We start from the raw sequence: 17,461 nt of genomic DNA on the forward strand, positions 1-17,461 counted from the left end.
GGGGATGGGTGACGCGGTCATAACCTCATTAGATGCGGCTCGCGCCTTTGATTCAGTGGAATGGGGCTATTTGTGGGAGGTGTTAAGTAAATTCGGGATAGGCCCAAATTTTTTGGCATGGATCAAATTGCTATACTCTGGCCCAGCCGCCCGGGTTAATGGTTTTACCACAGCCTCCTTTAACTTGGGGAGGGGAACCAGGCAGGGATGCCCCCTGTCTCCTCTGCTTTTTGCCCTTGCAGTGGAACCATTGGCATGCCATGTTAGGGCAACCCCACTGATTAAAGGATTTCATATTGGAAATAAGGAGGAGAAAATTTGGGTTGTATGCTGATGATATGATCCTGTATTTGACTGATATGACTTCCTCTCTCCCAGCGCTCCTCGCCCTGATGACGGAATATGCCCGGTTCTCGGGGATAGGAATAAACTGGGATAAGTCAGTCGTGTTTCCCCTGCTCACCACCACACAGCAACCCCTGTCCTATAGTTGCCCTTTACGCTGGTGCACTCAATTTAAATATTTGGGCATACAGGTCTCCCATTCCCCTGCTAATTTTATAACCCTAAATTTGACCCCACAGATTGATTCATTGCGTCAGAGAGCCCGCACATGGCAAACGCTCCCTCTGTCAGTGACTGGCAGAGTGAACCTCATTAAAATGACAGTCCAACCCAAGTTCTTATATATCCTTCAGAACTCACCTGTATATATTCCAATCTCCCAATTTCAGCTTATCGTCCGACATATTGTCTCCTTTATATGGGGAGGCAAACGATCACGAATAGCAGTTAAAACCCTGTGCAGATCTCGGTATGATGGAGGCTTAGCGCTCTCTGACCTACTGTTGTACTACCTGGCGACCCAACTGGCCCAGTTGGTTGAGTGGGTAACACCGGCGCACTACGGAAACTTACCCATAGCACTTTTGAGTAAGGCGAACTTACTCTTTACACCCCTGCAATTCTTGCTAGCCAAAACTCCCCTGGCAACACTACCCCCCCTTCTGCAACAGGCCCGTAGAGTGTGGATGGTGGTGGGGGTCATACGAGGTAGTCCAGTGGTAGACTCCTGGGGCGAAATGTAATAGGGTGCGATTTTTGGACGAGTTCCAAACTCGCCAGAAATCGCACCTTTAAAAATCGCGTTTTTTTTACGCTAAATCGCATATGTAATGAGATGCGAATTAGCGGCAAAAAATGCGATTTGCCGCGATTTCGGTCGATTTAAAGTAATGAAAATGTGCGCATTTTCATATATGCGATTTTGGTTAAAAAAAATTTTTTTTTTTAAAAACGGCGTGCGGTCTCCCCCCCTAAGCATAACCAGCCCCGGGCTCAAAAAGCCGGTGCTGGTATCATAAAATCAAAGGAACAATCAAGTTGGGGTTCCCTGGATTTTATAAAACCAGCACCAGGCTCAAGGTCCGGCGCTGGTTCCCAAAATACGGGGGACAAAATGACTAGGGGTCCCCCGTATTTTAAGAACCAGCACCGGACACAACCAGTCAGCAGGGTAATGCCACAGCCGGGGGACACTTATTATATAAGCTCCCGCGGCCAAAGCATTAACCCCCTGGCTGGTCAGCATGGGCAGGGGTCCTGGGGAAGTGGGGACCCCCCCAAATGAAGGGGTCCCCCCCCTCCAGGACTTACCAGCCCATGCTGATAGTCCGGGGCTGTCCCCGATGCCCCTGGGCGGTGGGCATCGGGCTGATGGAATGTGTAAAAAAAAGAATAAAAACTATTGTTTTCTACTGGCGAACTATGAGTCCCAGCAAGCCTACCCCGCATGCTGGGACTTGGAGAACCACAAGTCCCAGCATGCGGGGCATTAAAGGGCCCGCTGGCACTTGTAGTTCTACAGTAAAAAAAATAGTTAAAGAAAACACACTGACACACTGAAAAATAAAAGTTTAATACACACATAACACACACACACTGATACTTACCTACCTTGAGCCCGTAGGTCGGTCCCTGGATCCTGGGTCCGGGCTCCGGGGCTCCAGGGCAGAAGAGTCCGGTTCCGGGGCCTTGGTCCTGGTTCCGGGGCTGGTCCTGGGGTTCCGGGGCTCCTGGGCTGAAGAATCCGGGGTCCAGGATCCGAGGTAGTCCCCAGGGGTACCTAAGGAAGGAAATCCTACTCACCTGGTCCCCGGCGACGCCCTCGGCATCCTCTTCGGTGGCAGCGCTGCTCCCATCTGGTACCCGGCTCGCAGGACTTTGACAGGCGCAGAGATGTTTCCTCCTCAGCGTCTCTAGTCAGAATGATTTCTGGCCAATCAGGAGCCGAGAAAGTCGGCTCCTGATTGGCCAGAAATCATTCTGAATACAGATGCCGAGGAAGAAACATCTCTGCGCATCTAGAGCAGAGATGTTTCCTCCTCGGCGTCTCTAGTTAGAATTTCTGGCCAATCAGGAGCCGACTTTCTCAGCTCCTGATTGGCCAGAAATCATTCCAGCCCCGGAACCAGGACCAAGGCCCCGGAACCGGACTCTTCTGCCCTGGAGCCCCGGACCCAGGATCCAGGGACCGACCTACGGGCTCAAGGTAGGTAAGTATCAGTGTGTGTGTGTGTTATGTGTGTATTAAACTTTTATTTTTCAGTGTGTCAGTGTGTTTTCTTTAACTATTTTTTGTACTGTAGAACTACAAGTGCCAGCGGGCCCTTTAATGCCCCGCATGCTGGGACTTGTGGTTCTCCAAGTCCCAGCATGCGGGGTAGGCTTGCTGGGACTCATAGTTCGCCAGTAGAAAACAATAGTTTTTATTCTTTTTTTTACACATTCCATCAGCCCGATGCCCACCGCCCAGGGGCATCGGGGACAGCCCCGGACTATCAGCATGGGCTGGTAAGTCCTGGAGGGGGGGACCCCTTCATTTGGGGGGGTCCCTACTTCCCCAGGACCCCTGCCCATGCTGACCAGCCAGGGGGTTAATGCTTTGGCCACGGGAGCTTATATAATAAGTGTCCCCCGGCTGTGGCATTACCCTGTTGGCTGGTTGTGTCCGGTGCTGGTTCTTAAAATACGGGGGACCCCTAGTCATTTTGTCCCCCGTATTTTGGGAACCAGCGCCGGACCTTGAGCCTGGTGCTGGTTTTATAAAATCCAGGGAACCCCAACTTGATTGTTCCTTTGATTTTATGATACCAGCACCGGCTTTTTGAGCCTGGGGCTGGTTATGCTTAGGGGGGGACCGCACGCCGTTTTTGCTTTTTAATTTTTGTTTTAACTATTTTTTTTACAACAGAAGCATGCACAGATCTCAATGATCTGTGCATGTTTCTGTTAAAATCGCCAGCAAGAAGCTGGTCTATTTTTTTTGCACTTTTCGGTAAGTTCCCATATGCGACTTTAGAACTCGCATCCTATTACATATGCGAGTTCTATAGTTTCCTATGGGAAAACATCTGGATGCGATTTTCAGTGTGACTGAAAATCGCATCTTTTAAATATGCGAATTCCTGGGAAAAATGCTCTTTTTCCCGCGAATCGCACCCTATTACATGTGGGATTTTTAGAAAAATTGCGATTTTGGCAGTTTTGGACCAAATATCGCAAAAGTCTAAAAATCCCACCCTATTACATTTCGCCCCTGCTCTCCTATATGGAGGAATAGGGATTTTCCTGAGATTTGCAAACTTAGGGCTGGCCCAGACTGGGTACCTTTTGGGGTCTCTGAAATAGGCCACCTCTTCCAAGACGGGATACTTTGTTCCTTTGAACAAATGGTAACTAAGTATGCAATACCAAGACACTACTTCTATAAATACCTTCAACTTAGACACGCAATAGGTGCACAATGGAGGGGAACTATGCCTGAACTTGCTGACTCTCCAGTTCGCACGATGGTCTGTGGACTCCCGGACCGGAGAAGGGTTTCTGCTCTGTACTCTCCTCTCCTCACCTTTTCTGGTGTGGACCAGCTGAATGCTCTGCGAGCTCGGTGGGTGGTGGATATAGGGCCCATTGAGGATGAGGACTGGTCTCATATGCTGAGCTCCCCTAGGGGAGCCACGGCATTTGCTAGGTTCCAACAGATTCAGTTGTATATCCTGCATCGAGTTTATTGGACCCCCCATAGGCTGGTGCGGATGGGTGGCGCCGGATATGACGCTTGTCCTAAGTGTCGGAGCCCGGATGCTGACTTCTGGCATCTGCTGTGACAGTGCCCACGGGTACACTCTTTTTGGGAAACTGTGTTGGCTAGTGTCCGGGACACGGGTGTGCAGGTCCCACTTGCTGGCCCTCGCATCTGTGTCTTTGGTTTGGAACTGGAGGAACTTCTCCCTAGGTACCACAGGAATTATGTTAATACCCTCTTTACCCTGGCCCGTGTTTGTATTGCTAGAGCTTGGATGGGCTCTTCCCCTCCATCACATGGCATGTGGGTGGTGCTGGTTAACACTACTGTATCCCATGAACGCTTTATGTACACAAAAAGAAACTGTTTGGGGAAATTTAATAAAGTCTGGAGTCTATGGCAAACATCTGCGCTGTACATACAAGACCCATGCTCATAACCCACTGGAAGCGATAATGCATTTAGTAATGTTTGATTAATGTTTGCGCCCAGAATCTGCCCGACTATTCATCTAGACCTAGATATTTCTCTCTTTGATAACACTCTGCGAACCACTTGGGAGCCCTGAAGACTAATACTAAACGGTCAATACATATGCACACATATAATAATATATATCCTTCTGGTTGAAGAATGCAACACTCAAATAATGTCGAAGTTTTATTTTTATTATTTTTCTTTTTTCTTTTTATTATTTTCTTAGAGTTTTAATACCAAGGGTCCCAACGGTCTGCAGGTAGGTATATAGAACCGGATGGTGCAGAGTTTTAATCCCAAGGGATTAAAACTCTGCACCATCCGGTTCTATATACCTACCTGCAGACCGTTATGAACACTCCAGAAAAAGCTGCAATAATAATTGGATAAGTACCAGCAGCTGGGAGAAGACAGGGAAACTAATAAGTGCAGGTATTTTATAACCGTTTTAAGTCTGGCCAGACATGGACTAACATAAATGGAAGGATACCTAAAGGAACTTTACTAACAGTGACTCTTTTTCTTTTCCTTTTTTTAATAAGAGACTTCTAATACAGCATACCCCAGGGTTTTGTTATCAACCCTACTAATAATATTGGGACCCTTTATGTTAAATGTTGTTTGTCCATGTTCAGTGCTAAGTGCACCGTCTAACTATATATATTTTTTTAATAATAATCTTTTTAGTGTTTATATTTTATGCCACACTGGCCAGTGATTAATTAATAAAATAACATAATTAATGTACAAATCTCTCTAGCGCAGTTTTTCTTTACCTACTAGTTTTAACAAGAGATTAAAGGGAAGAGAGATAAAAAAATAAACAAAGAGAATAAACAATCCCCTTAGATAAATTCCACAATGGAAGAGAGAATCCCCCCCCCCCCCCGCCACAAATTTAAACAGTGTCCATAAAAATATAAAAATTTGCTCCACATTTTGTTGGTCCTTATGCTGGATCAAGTCATAACCCCAGCAGCATACAGATTAAAGCTCTGAAAATTTCAAATTATTATTATTTTTTACAAATACTTTACTTTTATATTTTGTAGTTAAAACCGTTGATAGGTTATTGCCCCAAATAACAGTCCTCAATGAATGCTTCTGATGTACAGATGGAGCGCCTCTTAGCCAGCGCTGGGGCTCACCAGAATGTCACCACTGACGAGCCGACGCTCCATCTGACTAGGACATTCTGTTGACTCCGCTGAACCCACCTAAGATCACAGGCCGCAGCCACGCTTCCAGTTTCTCTTCAATTTCTAAACATGGGCGCTGCCATCTTGCCTTGCAGTCACATGATGTTCAGCACTGATATTAAGTAATATGTGTGTTGTAAAAATATATAAATATTCAAAGAATAGATAGAAAAAATATAATAATAATAAATAAAAAATATATAAAAAATGAAAAAGTCCAAAGAATTATGAAAATCAATAGCAAATAATAATAATTTAAAATAATAATAATAATAATAATAATAATAATAATAAATAAATATGTAAAAAATAATAATGTTTACATCTCTCTTTAGGAATAATAGGAGTATTTTTAGCGTATAGAAAACAAAGCTAACCTGTCCCTACCTGGAAAGTGCAAGTGCACATGCACTTTCTTGGCACTTGGACACTTTGAAAGGACGCACGTGTACTTTCCTACCGTGACCCTTACCCTCAAGCCTTCTGCGGTGGTGCCGCAGATCTCATACCTCCCAACTTTTAAAGTTGGTAGGTCGGGACGTTCGCGCTCCCGAAAAGGGGGCGTGGCCTCAAGAAAAGGGGCGTGGCCTCACGGGGTGACGCAAACTTCGGCCACGCCCCCGTTTTCGCCGCTCGTCGGCGCTGAATAGACGCTGTGCGCATGCTCACAGCGTCTATTCTCGGCAAGCTGGGGGGGCTCCCAACTGTCGCCCCCACCGCGGGACAATGGCGGCCCCGGGCGGGACGCGGGAACGTCCCCGAATATCGGGACTTTCCCGCGGAAATCGTGACAGTTGGGAGGTATGGATCTTATTGCTTAAGTCAAGCCCACCGCAACCATCCACTAGGGTGAGGTATTTTATTTATGTAAAGAATTGTACCCAGTATTGGATAGAAGTGTCCATGTGTACTTTGTATGTATAATTTTTACATGTTTGTTGCAAATAAATGTTGTTTTAAATTTTAAACAACTCACATTTTATTTATGAATCTGCGCCAAGCTATCCCATAACTCCAACCCACCAGATTTCAGTCTAAGGGGGACGGTATTCCTCCTATGGTGTTATAGCAGGCTGCACTTTCATAATTGATGCGCATTGATCACAAGTAATCTAACAAAAAGTGTATATTTCAGGGATGGTGTCAGCAAACCGATTTCAGTGGAGCTCAATGCATTTCCCTGGAAAATTATACATCTGGCTTCCTCAGGAGCAAGCATACTTACTCCTGAGGAAGCCGGATGTATAATTTTCCTGGGGAAATGAGTTGAGCTCCACTGAAATCGGTTTGCTGACACTTAAGTCACAGCTTCCAAGAGGTGGCTTGTATGGAGTGGATGCTTCCTCCTTGTGCGGGCGGGCAGGAGATGAGTGTGTGGCAGGCAGGTAGCATCAGCCTCCAACAACAAATGTCTTTGGCGGGTAGCATCAGCCTTCCTACTTGGGCTCCAAGCGTCAACATGTTCCGTGTGCTAAATGCACCTTTTCAAGATAATCAAACCTATAATGTCTCCTTTATTTATAGGGAAACGTGGTTGTTATGTGGCTGGAACAGAGCTCATTGGTTAACAATCTGGTAGCTGTATTTTGTACCATCTGCAAGTGGTGCAATTATTTTTTGGGGAGACCAACGTAGAGGGCATAGCAGTAGTTAAGGTGCGGTGATACAAATGCATGTGTGATGTGCACAGTAGGTTCCAATCTTTATCCAGGGTATTAAGGAGGCAACAGTCGGTGAGATTTAAAGAGCAATTATAGATTTATTATTTATTAATCAGCAAACGTAAACATCACACGCTTGGCCTACCGTATGCTGCTCCCAAGGGATCAGTCGTGTAAATCGCTGAAATAAATGGTGCGCTTCAGCCTACTAGCATTTACATAAGCAAGACAGAGAGGGTTTGCAGGTGCACTATGCAATCATTACTGCTAACATGTATTCCTTTTATAATTCATTTATGAGGATGTTAGCATACATTTGGCCAAATATATTTACCTGCTCACCACGTTAAGGTCTGCTCATTAGAGCAGGTCCCTAGCACTATGGGGTTCATCCCTGGGGCGCAGGGCCCCCCCCCCCCCAAAGCCAGTCCAGCAAAACCACCCCAGGGCATCACATAAAAAAAAAATAGCTGTGAAGTGTAATAGAGTGAAGCCTGAGATTGCTTCTACCTAGATTAGCACCCCTCCCCCACCACCCTCAAATGTTTTTAAGCAGGGACTAGCAATGACTGCACAACTGTGATGAAGGCAAAATTTCAAGTAAGTCCTAATAATTTATAAATGTCAGTTTTCTTGGGGTAATTGTCTGGGTGCGGGGCCCGCTTGAGCTTGTCTGGCTGGACCACTCCAGGGCATCGCTACTTTACACATAGACTCACATAAACATATCATCATTTTTCTATGTATGTCTTTTTTCTATGTATTTTTTCACAATTTTTTTCTTTTTGACACACCCTTTATCACTATTAGTTGCTTACACATACCCTACATTCTATGACACTTTACACTCTCTATTACACTTCACAGCTATATTTTATTTATGTGATGCCCTGGGGTGTTTTTGCTGGACTGGCTTGGGGTGCCCTGCGCCCAGGGCTGGCAACAGAAATCTTGGGGCCCTGTACACTTATATTTGCGGGGCCCCCTGCCCTTCAAACCCCCCCCCCCCCCTTCAGCCCACCCCAGGTAGTCCCAAACGAACACAATTGCTATTGCTCCAATTAAAAAAATAAGACTTAGCAACACCACTAGCAGCAGACACTGCCATGCGGCCATGCCTGGCTCTCCCTGACATCATGAGCTCCAGGCTCCTTGCCTCCTTCCCTCCAGTCCTTCCACTAGTCTCCTTACCTGGCTATTCCATTGAGGATCATCCGGGGGGGGGGGGACTTTTATTCAAAGTCTGCTTCTGGCACATCTGTTGGAGGACGAGGACCCAATTAAAGCAGACAGCGGGGCAGAACTTCAATTTCAAAAGGCTGGGCTGCGGCAACTTGGCAAGGCATCCACAGTGACCACACACTGACCGTCACCACAGACAGACGGAACGCAGAGCAACTATGCCGCGCATGCGCAGTCAGGTCAGTGGTGCGCAGTGCAGCATAGCAGAGTGCAGACAGCCGATTCAGGCTCAGCCTCCAAGCGCTGAGCGACTGGCTGTGACGCCGACGGCAGGACCTGGCTGGCGGAGTGAGTGACATCTGAACTGTCACAAGCACCGCTGCGGGAGAGACCCGGCGGCGCACAGACACAGTCACAAGGGAGCAGCTGCACAAGGAGACATACCGATACCCTACACTGCTGCGGCCCAGGCTACAGCAACGGGGGTGACAACACAGACGGGCCCTGGCCGGGCCCTGGGGCCCCTCAGATCGTTGGGGCCCGTCACACATGTCCCCCTTGACCCCCCCCCCTGTCGCAGGCCCTGTCTGCGCCTCAGGCATGAACCCCATAGTGCTAGGGACCTACTGTAATGAGGAGACCTTAATGAGCAGGTAGATATATTTGGCCAAATGTATGCTAACATCCTCATAAATGAATTATAAAAGGAATACATGTTAGCAGTAATGATTGCATAGTGCACCTGCAAACCCTCTCTGTCTTGCATATAGCTAAAAATCTCAGCAAGGTAGCACCTCTCATTACAGTGCAGTCTAGGGCCCCTCTCTGTCCATAGTATTTACATAACACTATGCCCTACTTAGCATACTTTAGCATAAATCAGAGTTTCAAGCATACATTGGGCTACAAAAGACAACTTACACAGGCAAACAACATCACGATTACTCTGGACGTCTCCAGGTAAATACTAACTTACTCTACTACACCGTGTAAATAATAGTACCGGTACCTAATTATTGTTCCTGAACCCGAGTCTAGGACTCGCCCTGTGCACAGGGACAAATGTCCCGTTCCCCGGTGAGGTGTTGCTAAGGCACCACCTGGCCTTCCTATGGATAAGTAGCCTGGGTCTCACTTTCTGCAGGTCTTCCTACGGAAAAATAGCCTGGGGCATGTGAGGGGTAGGACCGGGGGTAAGTTCTTCTTACGGGCAGTGATGTCTTTTATAGAATAGAATAGAATAGACAGTAACATGTTTTGCTTTACACCACAAGATGGTGCTATTGAGGTAATAGTCTCTGAGGTCCTGGTTCTACGTTAAAATCCCTCTGGTCTGTAATGGGGCTGGAGACTTGAGGCTTAACCCGTCTGTACCTCGGTAAGCTGGATCCTGGGTTGCCTTGATAGGCCGGAGGTTAGCCGGGGATGGGGACACAGGGATCTCTAGTTATCTGCCTTCCTTTCCTGGGGGGAGTCTGGTGGATCAGTACTGGGTGGTATGTGTGGCTGATTAGCCAAGGGCCACTGCGAGTGGATGGGTAGTGGCATAGTGGTGTCAAGTGGGTACTGGGGTCTCTGCTGGGCGCTTGGGGGGTCTCTGTACTTACCACCTCGTGGCCGCGATCACTCCGCTGCAGTGGCTCCAACTTGGCTCTCCTGCCCGTGCTGGTCTCTCCTCCCAGCAGCTGCTGCACGGCTGGGTGCCGACTCTCTCTGGTCTGCAGCTTTGTTCCTTTACCCACCGGTACTCTGCGATGCTCGACCACTGCCCGTCACTCTCAGCCTCCACGTCGTCAAACACGCGCCTGGTACCACTCTCTTCCTTCTCCCCTGCGTGACCGGGTGCTGGGGACTTCTCCCAGCAGCTGCTCCTTCGCTGCCGGGTACCGGAATCGGTACTCGGCTCCACACCCTGGGGCTCTCGTGTCGGATCCATATACTCCCCCGTCGCACACACACGGGGTTCCACACCGGCTGCCCCCTTGATGCCGGGCAGCCCTCTCGCCTTGTCACATGTGACGTCTCTCTCCTCCTGTCCATCCCCCAAAGTCCTGTCTCTTGGCGCCCACGAAGATGGGGAAGGAAATTAACCCCCTCTCGCCGGTGGGATGAATGCTACCCGTCCCACTGCAGGGTGCCACACATGAATGAGTTTAGGCAGATCTTCTGAGGGAATGAAGTGCTTAATTCTGGCTATATTCCTTAGAATGAGGATTTATTTGGTTTAAATACCTCACATGTTGATTGCATGACAGATAACAGCTGTACAGAGATGGTATGTATAGAAGAAACCGTTTGTTAAAATGAGTCTGAAAAATGTTTATTTAAGGCAAACATATATGCCTACTCAGGGGCGGATTGGGCCACCGGGATCCTAGGAAAAATCCCGGTGGTCCGGACCCATTCCACCCTCTGTTGGGCCGGCTAGAAGTGAATATGGCCGCCTGCAGTGCTTTTGCCTTCCACCAACCCGAAAGCTATAATCTGCCTGGTGTATTCTAGCACTGCTGCGGGTGCTGAGAGCTTGTAGAAGCAGCTCCTGTCCTGCACTGCTCTTTCTCCTGTCAGCATCTCACAGCAGGACATGACGCTGGTGATGCTGCTGCTGCCGCTTGTCAGAGGCTCTGAGCATACAGAGGGATGAGGGCAGCATGCACTGCTTTGTCCCCCACTGCTAGGATACACAAGCAGGGGCATCCTGAAACTCCCCCTGTATGTTCTGCATGACTTTATGACTTATCTATCCCCCATAAATCATGAACTAAAAGCACGAGTGTCTGACCCCTTCCCCTATTACAGGCTGCTGCTGCACAGAGCTCTCCTGTGTTCAGGGCTGCCCCACACAAGTGGTGAGTTAACTGTTTGAATCCCATGTCTTCTGTAGCAATTGCTCATGTATACCTTCAGTGTATGCTTTATTTTATAAAGTGTGTGTGTGTGTGTGTGTGTGTGTGTGTGTGTACACTAGCTATCTGTCCTGCATTTTCTCTATTTTAATTATCCATTCATATTCAAAATATTCCCATTTTTTAGAGTTGCTGTAACTCTTGTTTTAGTTTAAAACAATCCACTGCACCAGCAAAAATATAGTGTAAATCTCCAAACACACTTGCCGATCCCTGCCGACACCATTATTGGGAGCGACAACATGCAGGACGAGGGAAGGGATCATTATCAATGCATAGGAGCATGCATTGTTAACGATAACCAGGGTGACATTCTATGGGATGAGAATTTTTCGCACTTTCAAAATCGCCCATTATCGCACTTTTTTAATATCGCATTTTTGCCGCGAATTCGCATATTTAATGAGGTGCGAATTCTGGAATGAAAAGTGCGATTAGGTGCGATAATGTGCGAATTTTAGGCATGAAAATGTGCGAATTTTAGGCATGAAAATGTGCGAATTTAAGGAAATGTGCGATTTTTTGTTCATCAAAAAAAAAATAAAAAATGGCGTGGGGTCCCCCCTCCTGAGCATAACCAGCCCCGGGCTCATTGAGCCAGGGCTGGTTCCAAAAATACGGAGGACAAAAAGCATAGGGGTCCCCCGTATTTCTGAAACCAGCCCCGGACTCTTGGACCGGTCCTGGTTCCAAAAATACGGGGGACCCCCAGATTTTTTGTCCCCCGTATTTTTGGAACCAGGACCGGTCCAAGAGTCCGGGGCTGGTTTCAGAAATACGGGGGACCCCTATGCTTTTTGTCCCCCGTATTTTTGGAACCAGGACCGGTCCAAGAGTCCGGGGCTGGTTTCAGAAATACGGAGGACCCCTATGCTTTTTGTCCCCCGTATTTTTGGAACCAGCCCCGGCTCAATGAGCCCGGGGCTGGTTATGCTCAGGAGGGGGGACCCCACGCAATTTTTTTTGTCAAAAAACACTTTTCCACATTTTTTAACACAGGGCCATGCACAGATCTCTATGATCTGTGCAGGGTTCTGGCCAAATCGCATATCAGAACCTGGTCTGATTTTTTTGAGATTTTTAGACACATTTTTCAAATTCGCATCTCATTAAATATGCGAATTGTATACTTTTCAATGTGAAAACATCTGGATGCGAGTTCTGGCGAAAACTAAAAATCGCACTTCTAAAAAGTGCGATTTCGCGGCAAAACCGCACTTTTTGCCGATTTTCGCATCTCATTAAATATGCGAATTCGGGAAAAAGTGCGAAAACGGCCGTTTTTGCGATAAAATTCGCCAAAGTCAGATTATCTCATCCCATAGAATGTCACCCCCAGTGTCTACACTAGGCGATATAGTAAAACAAATCACTCAGAAGGGCCCTTTTTTAGTGATATATTTTACTATATAGCCTAGTGTGTATGGAGCTTAAACTATTCCCATATTTATATTGTTGATGTAAATTTATTTGCAAAAAAAAAAAGGAAAGTATTATGAATGTGGTTTTGCACCATGGGACAAATGTTGTAAGCCCTGTACATAGAACACACTGTTTTTGTGTGTGAAATTGTTTAAAAAAAACCTGTGTAGTTTATGCTCATTATCGTTAATTATTCATTTTCCAGTTAACAATTCTGCTTACTCTACAAACCCCGCCCCATCCACAGACTCTGCCCCCATTAGGGCTGCTTCCTGAAATTTCCCGGGCTGGTTTTCCATCCCAATCCGCCCCTGCGCCTACTTGACTAAAGTGATGTATGTTCAAAATACTTAATATTAAAGGAAATATTAGAAAAAAATTGGGAAATAAGGTTCGGGTGTAATACCCATAGAACCTGTATTGTGGTCACATGACTTCGCATCACACCCAACAACCCCACACACAACTCATACCCTGGTATTCTGCGATGTGTATGCACATCTATAGCTACATATAGAGGATTACTTATCTACTTATTAGGCTATGCACAGCACACACAATATACTTTTGGAAGCAATGTACCAGTTATATTTAAAAGTGGGTTGCAGAAAATAATTACTATTAGATTTACTACTATGTATTGTATTTTGCATACCAATGCAGACCTTAATATCCTGGCAATCTGAAAAGTGCTTAACAATTATAAATACTTAATGTACATTTTTGAGAATTTTTATAGCAATAACAGAAAGTAACTTTATTCATTTTAGATATCAATACATGTTTTGTCTATACGGTATGTGTGTCTTGATAAAATGTTTTAAATGAGAAGAGAAGCCATTTTACGGTCTATTCATTATTATGAAAAGAAATAAGAAATGTAGTTACAGTATTTAAAAAGGTTTTCGTTTTTCAAGTGCAATCTACAGTATATTTTGGTTTTAGTTTTTATTCCTTTTTGGACCTACTATTGATTTGCTGAAAGTGGGGATTTTGATAAGAATTGCTAAATTTTAACTCATAACATAGAATCTATTTATTTATTTATTTATTAATATTATTATTACTATTATTATTCATAAAATTCAAACCACAGATATTCTTACAATTAAAAGATAAATATTTATATATATATATATATTTTTTTTTTTTTTTACAGCAGTCTGAAGACTATTTCAATCCTAACTGTTCTTTCTGGAGTTATTCAAAAACCAACTTATCAGGTCATTGGTCAACGCAAGGCTGTAGGCTAATGACAACAAACAAAACACATACAAAATGTTCTTGTAATCACTTAACCAACTTTGCATTGCTTATGGCTCATGTTGCAATTAAGGTAAGTTATGGTATATGCTGGGGAGTTCTATATGTTATATGTACGATTAAGGTAAGCTATGGTCTAAGCTAGGGAGTTCTACAGTATATGTTATACGTACAATGATATTTTACACCAGAAAAAAACTTCAGCACTGTGCATAGTCATGATATTTTAAACACTCACTGTGCGTGTGTATTTTAAAATATACTGTATATGAAAAATTCTAACAGATACAGAGCACCTGTATCTAACTTTAAGGATACAGGGTATATGAGCTCATTTTGCTTGCACCATGCACGAAGCATGGCAAGAGCAGTGAGCCATTTGAGGGGACGTGGCACAAAAAAGGGAAAAAACTCATGTCGACCTTTTGAATGCCAATGCCTAATGCTTTTGTCAACCTTCCAACCCTGTCAACCTATTTCATGTGTTGACCTAAGCCTTTTGTACGGTATGTCATTGTCGACCCTATGACCCATACCCAGGGCTATGTTTCAGCAGGCTCCAGCAGGAACTGAGGCCCTTATTCTAGTTCACTCTTTCTGATAAAATATTTCTTAGATGGACAAAACCATGTGCACTGCAGGTGAGGCAGGTGTTACTTGTGCAGAGATAATTAGATTTGGGTGGGGTTTTACACCTGCTTTACCTGCAGTGCACATGGTTTTGTACATCTAAGAAATATTTTGTCAGAAAGAGTGAACTAGAATAAGGGCCTCAGTTCCTGCTGGAGCCTGCTGAAAAATAGCCCTGCCCATACCCATATGTCTATATAGCTGACTAGGTTGAGAATAACTCTCTGTAGAGTGGCGTAACTATCAAAACCGCACCCCCCCAGTAAAGATAACAAACACCTGTTTGCTCTATGGGGGCCGACATTTTATGATGGTTCATTTCAGCAGAAGCCAGGAGGGGAGCCGGCTGCTGGTCCCTGGAACTGAAGGACAGCGGAAAGTAAGGCACAGGGGCATGGGCGGTGGTGGTGGTGGCGGCAGGGGGAGGGGGTGTTTGTTTTGCATTACAATAGCCCTGCAAACCCCTGGCGCCCCACACTTACACAGCGCCCCCCCCCCCCCCCGCGCGACTGCGGGGTCTGTGGAGCTATTGTTATGCCACTGGGCAAGACCATGTTTGCCGCACTGCAAGTGAGGCAAATCTAACATGTGTAAAGATATTCTTTGATTGCAAGGACTGGAGTGTTTTTGAAGCCTCTGCAACTGACCTGAAAGAACTAGAAGATGTGGTGACATCCTACGTCAGTTTCTGCAAGCAGAGCCAGCCCTAGCCTAAATGACGCCCTAGGCAAGATTTTGGCTGGTGCCCCCTAGCACCGCCACTAGTTCCGCCTCTGACCCTGCTCCCCTTTCCCAGCACCATCAATCCTCATCATAGCAGTCATCATTTTGGTGCCCCTTCCCGCAATATTTTAAATAGAAACAGTGCACACATTTGGTGTGCAGCCCAAACAGGGGTGTGTTCTTGTGGGAAGGGGCATGGCCACACAATAGTACCCCCAATTCAAATTATGCCACACAGTAGTGCAACTATATTCACTTTATATCATGCGATGGTGTCCCTTATTCATGTTACATCACACAGTAGTACCACTTTACCTTATGTACATTACTCCTCACATTATTCACATTATACCCTTAGAAAAAAATCCTGAGAAAATATTGTATTTTAAGCACCTCCATGGCCACACTGCAACCCAGCACAAAGCAGTTTGTGATGGGCAGAGGAGAAGTGCTGCTGCAGCTGCTGCTGTTACTTAAGGGGAGGGGACCGGGGGCCCCCACTGGGTCCTTCCATCAGACTTTGGCCTGGGTAATTTGTACCCCCTACCCCTTTCTCTCAGCACCCCTAATACCACACAGTAATGCCCCTTACACATGACACATGACACACATTATTAATGTCCTTTTAACCATAATGCTCCTTAAACATTTTGCCAACCTTTATTAATGCCCTTCATACACATAATGACACATATAATGCCCCTTACACATATGTTGCACATTATTAATGCCCTTATACACATGACACACAATGCCTGTTACACATGTCGCACATTAATAATGCGTTTATACATGACACACATAATGCCCCTGACACATATGCCGAACACTATTGCACAACCAACGCACCCGCAGACAGCACTCGCACAGCCGCTAACACTGTGACCTCTGCCTCTGCTTGGATACAGATGTTTCCTCATACATCTTGCCTCAATAGGCCATGCAGCTCCTGGCCAGTTCTGCTAACGTTGGGTGTCTTTATTGCTGAAAATTCATCTTATTTACATTGTTATGACCAGCACACACAAGGAGCTTCCAATGATTACAAGGATATGTGGCATGCCTATATTCTGTGTGCGACTGTGGCTGTACCTGCATACGTAATGCTATGTTACAGTGATTTCCATGAATACACTATTTCATATGCAGATACAGCCTCACTCACACACAGAATATAGGCATGCAGCATATCATTTTTATCAGCAGAAACTGCTGATGCCCCTAGGCATTCCAAATGCCCTAGGCAATTGCCTAGTTTGCCTATGCCTAAGGCCGGCTCTGTCTGCAAGGACCTGTGTGTACCATCCAAAACAGTTAGATCCTTTAATAATAATAACCCTGCACTGAAACAAAATAACTCACACAAATCTAACTCTCTCTGCACATGTTACATCTGCCGCAACTTCAGTGCACATGGTTTTTCCCATTTCCCAAACAAATTTGTACTGCGATCAGATCTGAATAAAGGCCTTAGTATGGACCTTTGTGAGAGGTATGTATGGCTGCTGACAGTTTGAGGGGAAATTTACTAAAATGCGAGTTCTATTTTACATGGGATGTTGCTATATATCAAACCAATTAGAATCGACTTCTTATTTAGTACCTCCAAGCAAGATGTCCAAGCATGAAGAGCAGCATACTTACCCACCCTGTACTATTGAGTCTATGTAAAGAGTGATCCCATTCCATCAATTATGCTTACTGTATGCTGCATTGGCTACGGAAACTGCAGAACGCTATGTTTATTAAACTATTAGCCATGGGGATGCGCCACCTGTCCACTGAACATTACACTGCCCATTTGCCAAAGCTTGTATTGTATTGTACTGTACTGTACAGATGGAGCTGCAGCACTATTCACCTAGAATGAAATGCACAAGCGTCTCACAAGCAAGCGCTTCCCATTCTTGG

At 45.6% G+C, this 17,461-nt stretch overlaps 1 protein-coding gene across 20 annotated transcripts in view; it reads left to right on the forward strand.

The window, feature by feature from the left end:
• ADGRL3 (adhesion G protein-coupled receptor L3) overlaps positions 1-17,461 on the forward strand; it is a 1,133,398-nt gene that overhangs the window by 718,114 nt on the left and 397,823 nt on the right. For 17 of the 20 annotated variants that reach the window (XM_083179295.1, XM_083179293.1, XM_083179302.1 and 14 more), the window contains one exon: positions 14,094-14,270. In XM_083179295.1, coding sequence (XP_083035421.1) covers positions 14,094-14,270 — 177 coding nt within the window. The remainder of the gene's footprint in view (positions 1-14,093; positions 14,271-17,461) is intronic. The other 3 variants (XM_083179292.1, XM_083179298.1, XM_083179312.1) reach the window with 1 other exon arrangement.

The sequence above is a fragment of the Crinia signifera genome, chromosome 1, assembly GCF_055691185.1.
Source record: "Crinia signifera chromosome 1, ASM5569118v1, whole genome shotgun sequence".
Lineage (NCBI taxonomy): Eukaryota > Metazoa > Chordata > Amphibia > Anura > Myobatrachidae > Crinia > Crinia signifera.